The 17,318-nt window shown below is 49.6% G+C and overlaps 1 protein-coding gene across 1 annotated transcript in view; it reads right to left on the reverse strand.

The window, feature by feature from the left end:
• Positions 1-17,318, reverse strand: part of Znf423 (zinc finger protein 423) — a 244,273-nt gene that overhangs the window by 182,032 nt on the left and 44,923 nt on the right. Inside the window, exon 2 of the mRNA XM_026789188.1 lies at positions 15,355-15,555. Coding sequence (XP_026644989.1) covers positions 15,355-15,451 — 97 coding nt within the window. The 5' untranslated portion in view covers positions 15,452-15,555. The remainder of the gene's footprint in view (positions 1-15,354; positions 15,556-17,318) is intronic.

Here is a 17,318-nt window from a genome sequence, read left to right on the forward strand (position 1 = left end):
GTACTGGGAAGTCTGAAGGGCATTTCTGGAAGCTTCAGCAGGACAGGTTCCCGGCGCTGCTTTCCAAAGGTCACTACCAGCTGAGCTGGCGGAGGAGGCACCTTCTACTTCCTTCCCCACCTCCCTCCAGTCTCATGTTCCCTACATCTGGTGGGAGACAGTGGCACAGCATCTCCGTGTAGAGCAACGAGGTGCCATGGGGACTGCCATCGGTGGGCAAACATGGGGAGCCAGTACAGCAAACCCAACAGGTATCCCGAATAAGGAACCCACTGGTACGTGTCACATAGCTTAGCTTCCACTCTCATTTCGGCTTCTCTTCCAACTAAATCAGAAGCCACTGTGGGGCAGGAAAGGCGGACGAGCCCGCATAGCCTCTAAAAATCAAAACTGAGTTAGACCCAAGATCTGATACCAAGTAAACACAAGGGTTTTAATGGTAGAAAACGGTGGAATGGGAAAAATGAATGGGACAGAAGGGTGTGGGGTGGGAGAGGATGGGAGTGATGAGCATGAAGAAATGGGGTGGACTAGAACAGGGCAGGTTATGTAGAAGGGAGCAGAGCAGAATAAAGGCTAGCCCAATAACGGTCCTTCCCTAGCAACCATGGAAAACATGCTCCCAGGGAGGCATGCGTACAAACATTTGCTACAGCGAACACTTGGAAACAGTCTAAATGCCCAGCACCGGGGGACCAGCGCAAGCCATGGTGCATAGTACAGCACACTAGGCAGTGCCATGATACAGCTAATAAAGGCCGGGAGCTCCCTACAGCAGCGTGGGAAACTCTCCAAGGCACAGTGCTGAGTGAAAGAAGCAGTCTGTAAAACCATGGGTCCATTATGGCATCCTTTATGTTTTAATCAAAAATCAATACCACACCATTTCTGTGGGTGCACGGACACTACCTTTTGTGGAATGTGAGACACTGCAGATGGTTAAAACGCACTATTATTTTACATACTGCTGAAAAGAAAAAGGAAACCTCTGTAAATTAAGCCAAATTAAGCCATAAGCCTCTACTTAGAAGGTGTACTTTGGCTTGGGAGATGTTCAAGCATATCCATGAACCTGTTCAGTTGTATGTAAATTCACAGGTCATGAGATAGGTGGGCCAAAAACAGTGGCAGCAATTAGCCTGAGGACTTAGGAACAGGACCAGGCCTTATCTGGAATCTTTGAGACGATTATAGGAGACATTCGGGTATTGTTGGATTGTTGAATAACGTTTAAATGTTTAAGGACAGGAAAACTGAACAGCTCACTTAAGAGGGGATGAGACAGCAATGACGCAGCACCAATGCATGACTCAGAGGCACCCAGGGCACTCTGCTCCGGCTAACTCAGAGGGCTGCAGAGGTGGGTGCAGGGGAAGCTCTCAGTGTCCAGAGGGAAGGTGTCACTGGAAAAAAAGAAACAAAAGGGAACTTGATCTGGAGAAGCAAGCGGTCACAATGCGCTCACAGTCCCACCAGGGCTCTTGGGGGCTGGAGGCTGCCTCCTAAGTGTTACTTCTCCACCCTTGCTGCGCTCTGTAAGAAGCGGAACGGAGAATCGCAAGGACTGCTTGAACAGGCCACTCGCAGAGGACCTCCTCAGACTCAGCCTCTGACTCTACCTCAACATCAACTGTGTGTCGGGGACAGCTGAACCCGGGCCTACAGCAGCTGTGTCACCTTGCCCTGCACACAAACAAAAATAGCTTTGGTCCTCAGAGCACAGGTTCTCTTGCCTTATCCTCCGGGGTCCCAGGAGCAGCTTGGTCAGCGAGTAGAAACGATGGGCGGTATAAATCCATAACGAACAGGGGGGTTCTGCTGAGGCATCCTCGACCTTCCAGCTTCTCCTTGACTGTCATTGCCCCCATGCAGTCACAGCCAGAATCGCACTGGTCCAGGGTGGGGAAGGCCAGTGTGCCTTCCAACGCCAGTTTCTCCAGTAGCTAAGCAGGCAATGGCCTTAATTGGAAAGATAGCCTATTCACAACTCCATTTATGCGAACAAAGTGTTGGCAGCTCCGGCTTCATTGTGAACAACTGCGTCTGTCAGGACCCACACCTTGCATCTGGGCACTGTGCAATATTGGCCCAGCTCGGTACAGGACTAAATCACAGACGCTCTGCCTGTCCCAAAGACAGCACCACAGAAGGCTAAAGCCCACGACAACCAGGCACAGCTCCCATTCCCAGTACGAGAAACTTCTAGAATCCGGGGCTGATAACCAACATGTGATGCAGGAGTACAAGCTCCTTGGCAAGACCTAGGGCAGCCCAGGGGACAATATATGAAGCACAAGATGTTCACCTTGAACCCCTTGAGAGGCACACACTACCTTCGTCCACCCCATCTGCAGGGGAGGCAGATAAAAGTGGCTCTCTATGAATCCTCCCTACCGCACAGATCTGCTAACAGCTCTTCCTGTGCCTTCTTCTTCAGGTAGCAGTTGGTACTGGGCCCACTGGCACCTGCAGATGTGAAACCCCCTTCTCAGTTCTGTGAACAGGCCCCTTATTAAAAGCTTCTCATGTCCTGGTTTGAGTGAACCATCTGCTTTCCGTGAGGACCCTGGACAAGGGGGTATCCTTTAAACCTGTCCTAAGTCAATCTGCCTGCAATTGTTTATTTCACTGCTGGAGAGCTGGGGTCTCAGCCAGGCAAGTGTTTGCCATGAAAACAGGGGGACCGTAGTTTGGATCCCCAGCACCCATGTAAAAGTTGGGCCTGGTGTTCATCTGTATGTAACTCCAGTGTTGGGTGCATAGAAACAGGCAAATCCTGGAAGTTTGCTGGCAGGCCAATCGGACTATGGAAAACCATGAGTTCCAGGATCAGTGAGCAACTGTCTCCAAAACCAAGGTGGAGAGCAATATCGGAAGCCACCAACATCAACCTCTGGCCTCCACATGCACTCCTGCGTACATGTTCACACACACAAACTCTCACACCACCCCCCAAATGGAAAAGAAAGCTCAGCTATTTGAGGAGGCAGAATGGAGAATGGGATCAGTCAGGGTGGCCAGCACCCAACCCTCCATGGGGTTCCGAATAACTCATCCAAACCACACCCCAACATTCTGTTGCCAAAACCGTATGGGTTGGTGAACCTGGTCTTCACCTTCTACTATGCAGGGCTCTCATGGGTAATCCAGCTAACCCTGTTTGATAGACAGAGGGAAAGTAAGCCCACAGGATGCAACCACAGTGTTTGTTGAGTCAGTCTGCCGCCTACCTCCAAGCCAGCATCTCGCTTTCCATTCCAGGCCTTGCATCTAGGACTATGGAAGCTTTCCACCTTCGAGAGAGCAGTTATCACTTTGGAGCAGGCCACCAGGCATTTGTCATCCAGCTTTTACCTGCATATTCCCCTCATCGGCCTCTCCTGCTAGGGTACCTTGCATTTCCTTGGTTCCTGACACCTAGCTAAGGTCTGGCACTCCACACAGAATACACTGAATACAGCAGGCCTTAGAGAGTGCAGAGTGCGCCAGTGCCAGGATAAACAGCATGTGTTCTCTGCCTTCCCATCGCCTCTGCTCCCCTTACCGGGCAAGACTATGAGGAAAGTGTCTGAGGCAGGCGGAGACGATACAGGGAGCTATGGGTGGGTGGTGGAGCCTGAGGAGCAGAGAGCCTCTCCAGGCCAGAGGAGACACCTAGCCACAAGATTACCAGAATGTCTGGCCCTCCGGCTAACCAGGAATGAATGGACCACTTCAATACCATTCAAGCACCCAGCATCTCACATGGCACCCAGCAAATGTTTCTACTATGCGTCAGGCCCCCTGTGAGGTCAGAGACGTACACAGATGAGAAGGACAGGGAGGGACACGACCCTCCAGACGGTCACCTTCTAAAGGCAGAGACAAGAATCCAAAGGAACAATTTAAAAATAATAATAATTTCCAATAACAGCTGCCAGGAGGGATGTTAAATGAGAAGGTCTGGCAGAGAATGAAGGGAAACGGGGAAGAGCTAACTTCAAAGAGTTAAAAGGGAGCGAAGAGAACACATGAAGCCCTGTAGAGCCTCCAGGTAGCACAGAGAGATAGTATACCTGTGCAAGGCTTACTGAAACTCACATGGAGAAGGCAGCAGGGAGGGGGAGGGGGGCCAGGTCGGCAGGGTAGACGCAGTGCAAGGGAGAAAGCCAGTTCTGAGCCGCTCTGAGAACTACTGGGAACCATGCTGAGAAGTGGCCACGAGACCATGAGGAGACAATAACATCTCACCTGCACCCAGCTTCCCTACCAATCACCACCCAGACCCTGCCACCCTTGAAGGACCTCAAGAAGTCCTAGCAGATCTGATTTTGTTACCCCAACACTTGCTAGTGCCAAAAGGCTCAGGAAGTCACTTGGAGACCTACAGGGTGATGGGGTCGAAGGGACAAACTTCCAGGTGCACGTCTCAAGATAGCCTTCTGCCTCCCCCAAGCCCAATACTTCTCCAGCCTCACCTTCCCATGTGCCCCAGAGCCATGATGTCATTCTCAAAGGCAGAAGATTCTAGGCAGTCAGTTCCACACTGAGACTGTTTAGCACAAAGGGACACATTTTATAATCTCCGTATGTTCCCCTGAGCCGGAGCCTGGAGCACGGACACACTGCCAAAAGCTTCAATTTTTATTCAGGCCAGAGCCAGGGCTATGCTTCAAATGGCCTTGTTCTTTTCTGTCCTGAGCCCTGCCTCCTCAGCCTGGCCCTTCTCTCCATAGGAGCTACACGGAGACTTGTCTATGTTCAGAGGCCGCAGAGCCCAGGAAAGGTGGAATCACACTGTGCACGAACCCCTGCTGGCTACTTGCCTTGAACTGCACGCCCCAGCAGGAGGGAAATAAATTTGGTTGGTTTCTCATTTTGTTGGGATGTTCTTTATTTTGTTGTGTTAGGGTGTCATTTTAAAGATGCCAATCGGAGTTCAGAAGAATGGGGGTGGGTTCAAATCAACCAGTGTCCATTCCTGGGCTTCTACCCCCCCATTCCCACCCTCTCTCTACCCCTGCATCGTCTGATGCCCAGTCACCACCAACCAGGAAGTAGTTCAGAAGGGTCCTGATGCTGTCCCTTGGAGCACTGATGTCAGGGGTTCTAGCCCTGCACACCCCTGCCTCTGGTATATGCCTTTGACATAGTTTTCACCTTACCCAGAAGCTCCAGTGAAGCTGTGAGCCACTTGATTTCCTCACCATTACCACCACCACCACCACAGGCTTCTGGTGCAGGTATGGCGCTGGGAACCAAACCCAGACCTCGGCAGGAATGCACTCCACCACTGAGCTACACCCCAGCCCCAGTCACTCGCTAACTCATCCCTAGTTCACACCACCCATTCTGGAATCTTCACTACTGTTCTAGGTTCTTTCCCTCTTTGAGCCGCTGCCACCTGCCAACACCCATCCCTGTTTCCTATACCAGCAGCACAACTGGGACAACTTGACATGGCCTGGACCAAGAGTTCCATCACCAAAGGCAGGAGATGCAGGAAGAATGAGTCTAGCAGCCTTTGTCACAGTCCCTGGATTTTGGCCCATTGCCCTACTCCATAGAAGCAAGATTGGGCTTAATTTCCTGACACTGGCCACCAAGTAATCTCTACTTCTCAGTCTGCAGGCACGACTCAGACCTTTCTTCTCTGTCTTCCGGTAGCACGGGAGCAAAGGGGACACTGTGTCTTTTGTGGATCCATGGGTGCTACCTGGGTCTGCTAACCTTTCTGCTTTGCTCCACACTGCTCATGCTGACCTTGAACAGGGGCAAAGGACTGACCAACTTGAAGGTCAGTTTCAGAATCCCCTAGATGGTTAAGGAGCTAGGTGATATGAAATGAAACTTCTACAAGGGGAGAAACCCACAGGCTTGGGTTTCACACCATTCCCAGCACACAGCGGGGATTTGAAAGGGATTCTTCTGGAAATGAACATGCAACAGATACCATACATCTGAGGACTACATTTCTACTTCAATCTACATGCTTGCTGGTTTCTTACACCCCTTCACACAAAAAAGCAAACATCAAATCAGAATGGCAAAAGATTTGAAGACGTCAGGTGTTGCGAACCTGTTGCCAGGCTTATTCAGCCATCCATGGTATCGGGCAAAGGCTCATAGTCTCCTGCCACCTGGAAGCTGCCAAAAGGATTACCAGATAGCCAGACTCTAGCCAAGCCACCACCTCCTCTGGACCATCACCTGGGGTCAGTCTTGCCTCACTACCAGTTTAATAAATCAGGGTTCTGGTTGGTTTTAAACACTTCTGCAGCCCCAAATGGGCTGGTGTCAGGACTAAAAGGATTCTTCCCTCCAAACTGTCCAATTGGCTGTGGAGATGATGCAAGGAGTAAGTAAGTGAAATTGATGGGTAGCCCACACCCTGGTGCAGGATTATGATCTCACTCTTTTACATTTAGGTGCATAGCATTCTCACCTCTGGAAGAGATGCCCATGTTGTCTGGTCTCCAGCTCCTCAACTCCTATCCCAAGGTCCACACAGAACTGCTGACTTCCTACACTAAGCCGTGATAATGGACATGACTGTCTCCCATAGGTCCATTTTGCCTTGCAACAGTGCCAATCAGAGGAAAGTAATTCCTGGTGCTAGCTGTTCCCCTGGGGTTCAACCTTTCTCTTCTGGCCATTGAAAAAGCCACGTATTCTACTGACACTGCTCAGGTGGGAGAATAATCACCTGGGGATACCAAGGACACCTCTACTGATGTTTACATGGAAAAAGACTTCGGGTGGTGACCCTGGAGGAAAGGTGGGAAGCTAGCCTTACTTCTTAGTTCCCTGGGCTACAGAGTCTGTGATCTGCTTGCCATTTGGGTTAAGTCTCCAAAGTACACTAACTGGGGGCCTACTATGTGCCAGGCTACCAAACATGCTACTCCAATAACTTCGCCTTCCAGCTAGATTGTGCAATTCTTTCAGATAGGAACAGATGAGGATGTAAACATACCCATCTGTATGCGCACCATATGTGTGCATACTTGTCTTATGAAAATTCCCAAACTGCAACCGACAAGAGAGGGTTAGACTCAGACCTCATCAAGTCACATGTACAACTGGCCTGGTGCCAGGCTGGGTTTGGCCCTCATGGTCTAGCATGGTGTACATCCTGGGTCCATCAACCGGAAGCCAACGGAAGTTTTAGGGCATGGTTAAAGAAAGCCAGAATCTCTGCCCACCCCATGCCCCAGGGCCATCTTGGCCTCTACTCATTTAGGCTGAAAACACCAGAGGTTGTTTTCAGAAGGCCCACACCATTGCACCTGTCCCACCCTGGGCCACCGAGGCCAAGTTCAGTGATACAAAAGCAAAATAAGGTGGCCACAATGGCCAGGTTCCGGGAATGAAGTAAAAAACCTCTCTACTTCTCTACCTCAAGGTCCACTAGACCATGGATGCAGGTTTTTCCCACGGCCCAATGGAACCCTGCCTTCTGCAGTGCTGGCTTTGCTAGCCAGCTGTGAAGAGACACACTACCAACAAGCAGAGAGCAGCGCCAGCTCTGTGCAGTTGGGTCAAGAGCAGGCTACCCTGTAGGTCTCCTATCACAATGCATTGGTGACTCAGAAGGCCCCCTCTCACCGTACATGCTAAGTAACACTTGTGAGATGAAGGGGGACCATTTTGTTTATTTCAAAACTCCCCTTCCAGGCCCAGGCACAGTGCATACAACATCTATGGTGGTTACCCAGAATGCAAAGCACCATGTATGTCCTTATTCATCTTGCCGTAAGTACCCATACCTTTCAAGGAGCTATAGTCTCCCTACAGCAAGACCGGAAAGCATTTGCAGAGTACCTCCTGTGGGCTCTGACCACAGGCGAAAATGACCTTAAGAACAGAAAAGAGAACAAGATCCAATCCTGGAGACCAAGAACCACCAGGAGCAAGATGGGATGGCAGGTTTTCCGATCTTTGCCAATCTGGTGGTTTAAAAATGATATTTCCCTGTGGCTTAAATGTATGGTTTTCTTATTATAATCGGAGCTCTGAATCTTTTTAAATGTTAAGATCCCACTAGTATTTCTTTTTCTGGTTCCATTTCTATCCTTTGCACATGGGAGATATTCAAAATATCTAACCACCAGTGTGGCACCAACCAATCAGAGCGGGCACTGGCCTTGGGCACGGCTGTCCTCTCCAGTGGCTTGGCTGTGTCTCAGCGCAGGCTCCGCCTGTGTTTCTGATTTATTGAGTATTTGCTTAATATTTATAGAAGCCTCTTATTCATTAAGGAAAGAATGCTTTGCCTGTGATGTGTGTCTAGTTTGACTTATTACAGGGGGACGCAATGCAATATTTTGGTTTTGTGCAGTTTGATTTTTCTATCTCTTGTTTCATGGCTTCTAGATATTAGGGAATAGTCAGAGATGCCTTACTCACCCTGATTATAGTAATTTCTTACATCTTCCTATGTCTTCTTTAAATATTTTTAAGTTTTCTTTTTCTGTTTAAAATGCTGATCCCCGTGGGAGTGGCCTGAAGAGTGAGCGAGGTTCAGTTTCCTTTCTTTCTCTTCTTCTTTCAGGACAGCCACCCTGCTAATTCCAATCCCAATTCTCGAACACCCATGTGTCCTTGTACATTCAGTTTCTAGCTGTGTTTGGAACGGGCTTGTCTCCAGTATCCTGCTCTGCCCCTGGACACTTCGAATCCCCTGGCTCTAGCTAAGCTGACCTGGGTACCACCCCTGTCCAGAGTCCTTTTCTCAACATTCTTTCTTGTGTCTTCAACCCAATCTCAAGAACCCTAATTTGCCCACTGCTGAACAAAACCAACTTTTACCGCTAACACAAGGTTAATACAGGAGAAACTGAACCTTTCCAACTGAGGGCCTGCCTCTTTATTCCTTTCCCTTTTGTGCCCCTCAGTAGTCAGTCTTGTCTGTTTGCCCCATCATACATATGTATGACATTTCACTGGGTTGGCGTCTCTGGCTCCTACACATCTGGTAGCTAATACCACTTCTTGCTCTGTTTTTAACCAGATACTGTCTGCACACAGGAAAGTCCCCAATGTGGGAGACTGTGCTCAAGCCCCCCAAGCCTTCTGCACTACTGGGTGTCAGTTCCCCACAGTTGGAAGAAAGTCATATCCTGCACCTGTGTATCTGGCAGCGCACGGCTCAGTGGCTGACTCCAGCCCTTCTCTTCATTGTCCGAATGGAGCCAGTATGTGGGATGCCCCAAGCCAATAAGGTGGGGAGGGACCCCGGTGCTGTTAGAGCAAGAAAGAGGCCAAAGCCGGCACACAAAGGCAAGCCCTGGCCAGCGGCACACAGAAACAAGGCCAGCAGAGGTGCCAGCGTTTGCACGGCCCCAGACCTGTAATTGGGACCCACAGGTCACTCTGGCCACAGCTGAACAAACCAGGGTCTAATTAACTTTCCCCTTGGCTACTGCTACCGCCACATCTCACCTTCAACGAGAAGAAGGCGGCTGGCCTTTCAGGGAGGCTGGGGACAGTCCTGTGTCCTTGAGAAGCAGCAGCAACAATAACGGAAGGGAACGCAGCTTTTGCTGTGGTTTAAACAGATCCTCGACTTACGTTTTTGTGACTGGGCCTTTAGAAGGGCTGCGTCTGGAGTTTGGCTCAGAACTCCACACTGCCTCCAGCCTGTGTTCTTGCAATAGACAATACAGAACTCACCTGTCACCCTCTCTTCCGGGATTTATTATTCTGGGTGAGCAGCTTCAACTCTGAGCCTCAGTTACCCAATGTATACATTGAGGGTGAACGTGAGTGGGGGACGGGACTACTGCCTCTTGCTAGGATTGCTGTAAAGGCTAAGCGGAGAGCGTTCATTCATTCATTCATTCAACAAGCATGGATTAAGTGCGTCTGTCTGCCAGGTGCTGGGCTAAAATAAAGTGGCACAACCAACGTGGGTCTCTGCTCGCGAAGTTTAATAAGGGACATGGACAATAAATGGTGAAAATCACAGCAGGCGCCGTGCAGACACTGACAGGGGCACGGACCAAGGGCACCGCGTGCGCGACAGAGAGGGCGATCAGGGAAGGCAGTGCCCTGCATGCTGGAAGAGCTAAACATGAACAGGAAGCCTGGCCCACAGCACACAGAAAGGAGTACTGGCTTATTTTTCACTCTGGGTACCAGGGACCTCATGGGCCTCCTCCGTAGACCCCTCTACAGTCATCATGTACCCTGGGGCCTCCATACTGCCCTCTACAGTCATCATGCAGCCTGAGCAAAGTCAGAGATGAGAGCATGGCAGCCAAAGTGAAGACATCGGACTCAGCTCCGCACCAGTCCTGCAGGTTCTGTCTACTGCATGGAGCATGCCCTACAGCCTTGTATTAGACACCATGGTCTTTCGGCAGAAACTGCACCTGCCTGCCTGTCCCTGTAATGAAAAGCTAGACATACCATAGCTGTCCCGTTAGCAAAGAGGCCACCGCCTCTAAAAGCCATCAGTAGCTCAGCTTGGGAGCCGGGATTGTTGGGGAGCAGCACTGACAACCAGCTCTAGGCACTATCAGAAGAATCACTGCGAAAGTCAGTTTTAAAATGTCACAATGGCATAGGCAGAGCACCCAGCCTCCTCAGGAGGGCAGCCCCATTCAATTAGGCCAAAGCAAAGGTCAGCTGAAATCACAGACTAAACCTCACAAGCCAGCACTGGTGCCGGCAAATGAGAAAAGATTCCATCTGAATCTAGACTGAAGGGCCACGGTGATCGGCTTCAATGGCACATCAACATTGGGAGCTGCCAACGGCCAAATGGAACCTTCTTCTGCGGAGCCCCAGGCACTTTCTGAAGTCACTGGTGCCCCCCAGCTCCCCGCTACAACCATTCCTAGCCATTACTATGTTTGGGTAAATTCCAGCCACTCCCTGTTCTAACGTTATTTAAGAGCCTGAATTAGTGGGGATTTTCCAAAAGCTGCAATTCTAACGTTCACCAAATACACAGCGTCTTCTAACAGGGTGCCCACAAGTCACGTCTGTATTAGGCACAGCAAGCCAGCTACTGGAAGTCAACACTGTATAGACTCCTCCTGTTTACAGGATGGACACATTTCCCAGCTACCTGAACTTCCGCTCCTTGAACTCTACTGTTTGAAACCAAGAGCCCCACTTCCCCACCACCCCAAGAAAGAAAAGTGACATGAGAATCTACCGAGAAAAAGTTAAGGGCTAAACACAAGCATGGAAGTATCTGCTACCCTGCTGGGGCCAGGGGCTGGAGAGAGGCAAAGACAGGGAATGAGAGAACAGAGGAGGCTGGAGTGTTCCTTGTTTCTTTTCATAGCCTAAGATGCACACGTAACTTTCTGTGTGCTGGGGGAGGGGAGAAAGAAACTTTCTTTCAAGTTCACGCTTCAAAGACAGATGAGCCAAACATACAGCCACTCCTACCATGAAACACTGACACCTTCTGAGAAAGTGACCGAAAATGAGGGTTCCTCAGGAGAGGCCTAGGGGCCAAGTGGGGTCATCCTTAAGGATCCCATTGCCACCTCTGCACAGACAGCTACCCTTCTGTGACAGACCCCCACACCTGAGATGATCTCCAATCCTCACAACTCTTCCCTTACATGCTGATGAAGCCAGGCACCACCCCCTCCATTACTACCCCGAATGCTTCAGATAGAAGAGTCCAGAGGTCCTCTTATGGATCAGAGATGTCCCCTGAAGGCTCATGTGTTGGGATCTGGGTTGCTAGCTAAGGGGGGGGGGGGTTTGGGGGAAGTAATTATGAGGACTCAGACCCAATCAATGAATTAGTCATATCATAGAATTATTGAAGGATAGAGCCTAATTTGGGGAAGTGAATTACTGGCGGGAATGTCCTGGAAGGATGTACCACCCCCAGCTGTTCACTGTCTCTCTTCCCTTCTCCCCTCCCCCCTTCCTCCTTCTCCCTCCCCATCCCTGCCTTCTCTCTGGCTACCCTGGGATGAACAGATTTCCCCTGCCACATTCTTCCCCATGATGGTCCATCTCATCCTGGTCCAGAAACAACAGAGCCAGGTGACCATGGACTGAAATCTCTGGAATTGGGAACCAAAATAAATCCTTCCTCATTTAAGTTGTGTTTCTTTGTTATTTGGTCACGGCAAAGAAAAACTGACTAACATAGGTTACGGGACCAAAGAGTTCTGAATAAGCTACACTCAAGAACACCCCACCCCAGGCTGCGGATAGCTCGGTGGCTAAAGCACTTGCTATGAAAATCCAAGGAACTCAGTTCAATCCCCAGCACTTGTGTGAAAAGCTGGATGTGGTAGCACACACTTGCAATCCCAGAGCCGAGGAGGCAGAGAGACACATGCGAATCTGTGGCACTCGGTGGCCAGCCGGCCATCCTAGCCTAAGCAGCAAGGCTCAGGAGCCAACGAAACACCCTGTCATTCAAATAAAAAATAAAAATAGAAATAAAGGAGGCAGTTGGGAAATGACAACCCAGGTTGAGCACTGGCTTTACACGCACATATGTGTACACGTATGTACGCACATACACACCTGTAAACATATCATTTTAAAACACCACTTCCCATGAAGGCACACATCATGGTCCTCCACTCACTAGGCAGCTTCATAGAGGGGCTCCCCTTCCCCCCGCATCCTGGCAGTGCTGGCTTCTACAGCAGAAAAGACTTTAATTCTCAGAGAAATGGACATCAGAAAAGACAGGTGGTGTTGCCCTAGACCCTCAAATTTTCAAGGTGGGGGGGGCTTTGTGTCCTGACAACCTCTGATTGGTCCCAACCTCCAGGAAGGGGAGGGGCTAGAGGGTATACCAACGTCCAATGGTCAATAATCTAAGCCGCCTGATGATGCAATGAATCTCCATGAAAGCCCAGGAGACCAGGGCTAGGAAGTTTTGGTGGTGACTGTAGCATGCAGAGGGTGGAAGTTCCATGCCCCTTCCCTACACTTCAGCCTCTCATCGCTATGCCCATATCCTCCATAACCGCTTGTAGGGTAAACTGGCATTTACTAGAGAAGTGTTTCCTTGAATTCTTTGGGTCACTTTGTCAAACTGTTCCAATTCAACATACGGTGTAGACCCTAGTGTACAGCTGAATGAGACCAGAGGACACACAACAGAGTCCCCTGCTCAGCAGACTGGCTGCTGGCTGGTGTGTGTGTGCAAGCGCGTGCGTGTAAAATTCCTACACCTGAGTCACATATGTGTTGTGTGCTGAACACCAATCAGGAGAATCAGGTAGACACTGAGTTTTTCACTTTTCTGATAAGACTAAGCATAAGATTGCCTTAGGGACAGGAACTTCAGCAGAGCCCAAAGCTGCCAGACTCCCCTAGCAAGAGTCTCTCTGGAGTGCCTTTCCCCCAGAGTGGACAGACCTCCACCAGCTTCTGTCCAGCGTCCAACAGGGAGCAGGGCTAGCAGCTCTATCACTGATCAACGGTGAGCCCGGCCAAGGAAACTGAGCTACTCTGTTTTCTTATTTCTTTAGTTGCTTGGGTGGTTGACTGGCTGGTTGGATTTTTGAGATAGGGTTTCTCTGTGTAGCCCTGGCTGTCCCAGAAGTAGCTCTGGGAACCAGGCTGGCCTCGAACTCACAGAGATCCACCTACCTCTGCCTCCTGAGTGCTGGGATTAAAGGCGTGACATCCAGCTACTGCTACTACATTTTTACATCACTTCTCATACAAAAGCAGAAACCAAGTCCCTCATAACTTTTGGAAGCTGAAGCCCAATGCATAGACCAGAACTGGTAAGGTGAATGAATAGCTTGAACTGGCCAGGGTGCCTCAGGAGGAAAGGCCAGGGTGCTCCACACACAACAGCAATGCAGAAGCAATGGGAGTGTGTGATCCCCCCAGGTAGAGAAGAGTTTGCAATAAGGCCCCACGATTCCCAGTGGTCCATTTCAGTGATCCTCAGCGTCCTGAGGAGAATTCTGCATGTCTCATCCATGTCAGGAAGCTCCCAGATCGGGGTGATAATGAATTTCTCCGGGATGCTATTAAGCAAGGTCACTTCTCATACTCTGAGTCCCTTCCAAGGCTCCAGGTTTTGGGGGTGTTCCTAGATATCACATCCCAATGGAGGTCGTTAGTGGGGTCCTGTTAGGAAATAGGCAAGGCTGCAGTTATAGTAGGTACCACCGACATCAATACCAATGCTGGGCATCCCGCAAACGGGCTGCTGCCGAGTTCAACCCGCTGGAGGCCATGGAGAAAAGAGCCTGCCAGTAGGAGAGGTCTGCCTAGCTGAAGCAGTTAGCTGCCTGCTCTTATTTCGGACACAGACCTCAGCCCCGGCCTCTCCCTGCCCCTGCTCCAAACTGATTTCTTCTCCACATAGAAAGACTAGCATTGTTAAAAGGATGGAAGACAGGCATGAGATTCAAGTTGCTGCTGAGAGCTGAAGGAAGGTGAGGAGATGGATAGAGTCCTGTTCCAGGACCTGCTGAGATGGAAGAATACGTCTCGGGAGAGACCCGGCCATACCTAAGGAACAGGATAAGCAAGAGTTTTAAATTTCAAGCTGCTTCCTACCAATAAATCCGATCCCAAATGGGTGACAGTCCCCCTTTAGAAAACTGACCTGAGGTTTAGAGGCCCTTTCCTCAAAACTAGCATCCGAAAGGTTTTACTGATAACCATCATGAAATACAGGGTTGTGAAAAGAACATAGCTACTATAACCTCCCTCTACAAAGCTCAGAGTCCAGACATACATGGTACACGTGCTCCTGTAGTGTGGCTGGCACACCCTAGTATATGCACGTGTTCCCAGCTTCCTACACACCAGACAGACAAAGAGAGCATGCACTCTGCTGAAGTCTGAAGCGGCTCCTCATGACCCCATGTCCCAACACACCCTCCAAAGTGCTGGATGCCTGCAGAACAGGGCTGCCATCATCTCTACCAGTCCTCTTACCCAGAAGGAGAGCACCAAGCCTAGGGGTTGACCTGGGTCCCCACTGCACAGGCTGGCCTTGGTCTTTAGAATTCCCCCGTCCCATCACAAGCCCTTCCCCACAACTTACTGCTTTGCATGGCTTTCCACACTTAAGCTGCTTAACTTTGCACTAACAACCTCTTAATTGCTAGGTTTCCAAAAGGCTTTCCATAAATCTGGGGTACGGATTCACCCACTTACAGCCTACAGACTGTACGGCAAGACAGAAACAGGGCACCTCCACCCAATTTCTGCCTGCCAGGAAGCTGTGGCTTTTATTTTTAATTTTATTTAAAGGAGGATGCAGGGTACCCAAGACACCACAATAAAATGACATTAACTGTAAAATTACATTATTAATTCTTTAATCTCACTTGAGGCTTCAAGCTGTTGCTATGTCCAATTATCCGTGTAACCACCTGTCAGAATCCCGGCGCTATTTAGCATTACCTCCAGGACAGCGGTGGGCCCGGTGGTCCGTCAGGTCTGCCAGAGATTCGAAGTCCTGCTGACAGTGATCGCAGGTGTAAATTGACTCATCCTCCATGTCTTCATCGTCCTCATTTCTCTCCTCTTGACTTGTCACGCTGTTCCTGTCTTCCAGCGCACGGCTGGTTTTCCGATCACACTCTGGCTCTCCTTCTAGGCCTCCTGCCAACAGGAAGAATACAGTCCACGTCAGCTGACAGGGTCTCAGAAAAGGGGTTTAAAAGAATCACCCAGTATTTATTACGATACATTTAATTACTCTACCTCCTGGGGTCCATTATTCTTGACACCTCTCAGTATATTAATATATTGGGGGGGGGGGTTGTAGCATGTGGTGCAATAATTCTCAACTAGATTCTTTAATTCATGGCACAAATCTTCTAGGAGGACTTCCTGTCATCTTCCCTCTATGCGTGGATGCTGGGTGTTGTGACCCCTCAGGGAAGTGAGAAAGTCTAGCATTTGCTTCCCAACAATCAGTTCTATGGCGTACCTCTCTGAGACGCCCGCAGATGCGTCGAACACACCCTGACTTGTCGTTTTCCCTAAAGCCTGCAGTTTGGAATGGGGAGAAAGATCTCAGTCACGCTGACTCTCTCCACACAACACATCTCCCCGTAAATGCCCTGTCTCTAGAAGGCGCATGAAGTTGAAGGATCCGGGATGGTTAAATCTGGAACTTGAATGGAGCCAGTTATGGAGGCCTGACTGAATCTCAGCACTGGAGAGACCGAGGTATAAGAATTCTGAGGTCAGAACCAACCTGAGCTATAGAGTGAATATCAGGCTGGTCTGGTTTCACAGACTAAAACCTCAACAAAACAAAGCCATGACAAGAGGAAGCCTGAACCCATCCGGCCGTTCCCAGTGACCAGGGAGTAAATACAAGGCTTGGATAACGGTAGCGGTTTCTATAAGATTAACAACTTCTCTGGACTTAACCCTATGTGGTGAGCCTGCGGAGGGGAAAGACTCCAGATCACATTGTAGCTCTGCGTTTACACACTCTGCAAAGCCACAACTCTAGGTACACAGCCCCACTTCACAGTCTCCCATCCAGAGCTGAAAAGGAGCTCAAGAGTTTACACTGTGTGCAGCATCCCACAAAGAGGGACAGCTCTGTGCGTCCCATTTCAAAGTAGGGCCTTCCCATGCCCAGCAGAGGGGTAACATCCCATCACCCTTCATTTCCTGACTTCTCTTTACCTTACACACCACATCTGTGGGAGCAGAAAAAAGCCTCAATCTTAGCAATTAACTGAACTTGTAAAGCAATGTGCGGAAAGAAAATAAGAAGGCAAATATACTTACTACATATAATGTCAGTAACACTCATAAACATCAGCGGTTTGCCCACTAAAACACAGGGACCCTTGATTGGAAAACTAAAGTGTGTGTTACCCCTTTCCACACACAATTGTACGGCAACACAGAACTACTGGTCAAAACCTGGCAGCACTGATCTAAATCAACTAAAAAGGCCTCTATCATGCATAAATGTATTTATGCAAATGTGTATGCATGCAAAAGTGCATGCATATGTGTTATGTGCATATCTGCATGCACATAACTGTCACCAAAAAAGGCTTAGCAGACAACCTTTAATTCCCCAGGGCCAGTCGCCAAAGCATAAGAGAGAGACCTCAAGCTAGGAACGCATTCAATTTGAGGAGCAAAGCACAGACCCATAAATATTTCAATTTAGAAACAGATGATGTTATAAGGGCTCTATTTCACCTGTCTGCAAAGAACACACACTTCCAAGCCCCCAGCATCAAGAACCTGGGAACACAAATCAGCTCATCGGAGAGCCAGCTGCCGCCTTCCATGGCAGGGAACAGCGTAGGACACGCGGCAGAGGCAGTAAAAAATCAATGCTTCCATTTGTGGCCCATCAAAACATCTCTCTTCTTACCAATTAAGGG

The sequence above is a fragment of the Microtus ochrogaster genome, unplaced genomic scaffold (genome assembly GCF_000317375.1).
Source record: "Microtus ochrogaster isolate Prairie Vole_2 unplaced genomic scaffold, MicOch1.0 UNK15, whole genome shotgun sequence".
NCBI classification, from domain to species: domain Eukaryota; kingdom Metazoa; phylum Chordata; class Mammalia; order Rodentia; family Cricetidae; genus Microtus; species Microtus ochrogaster.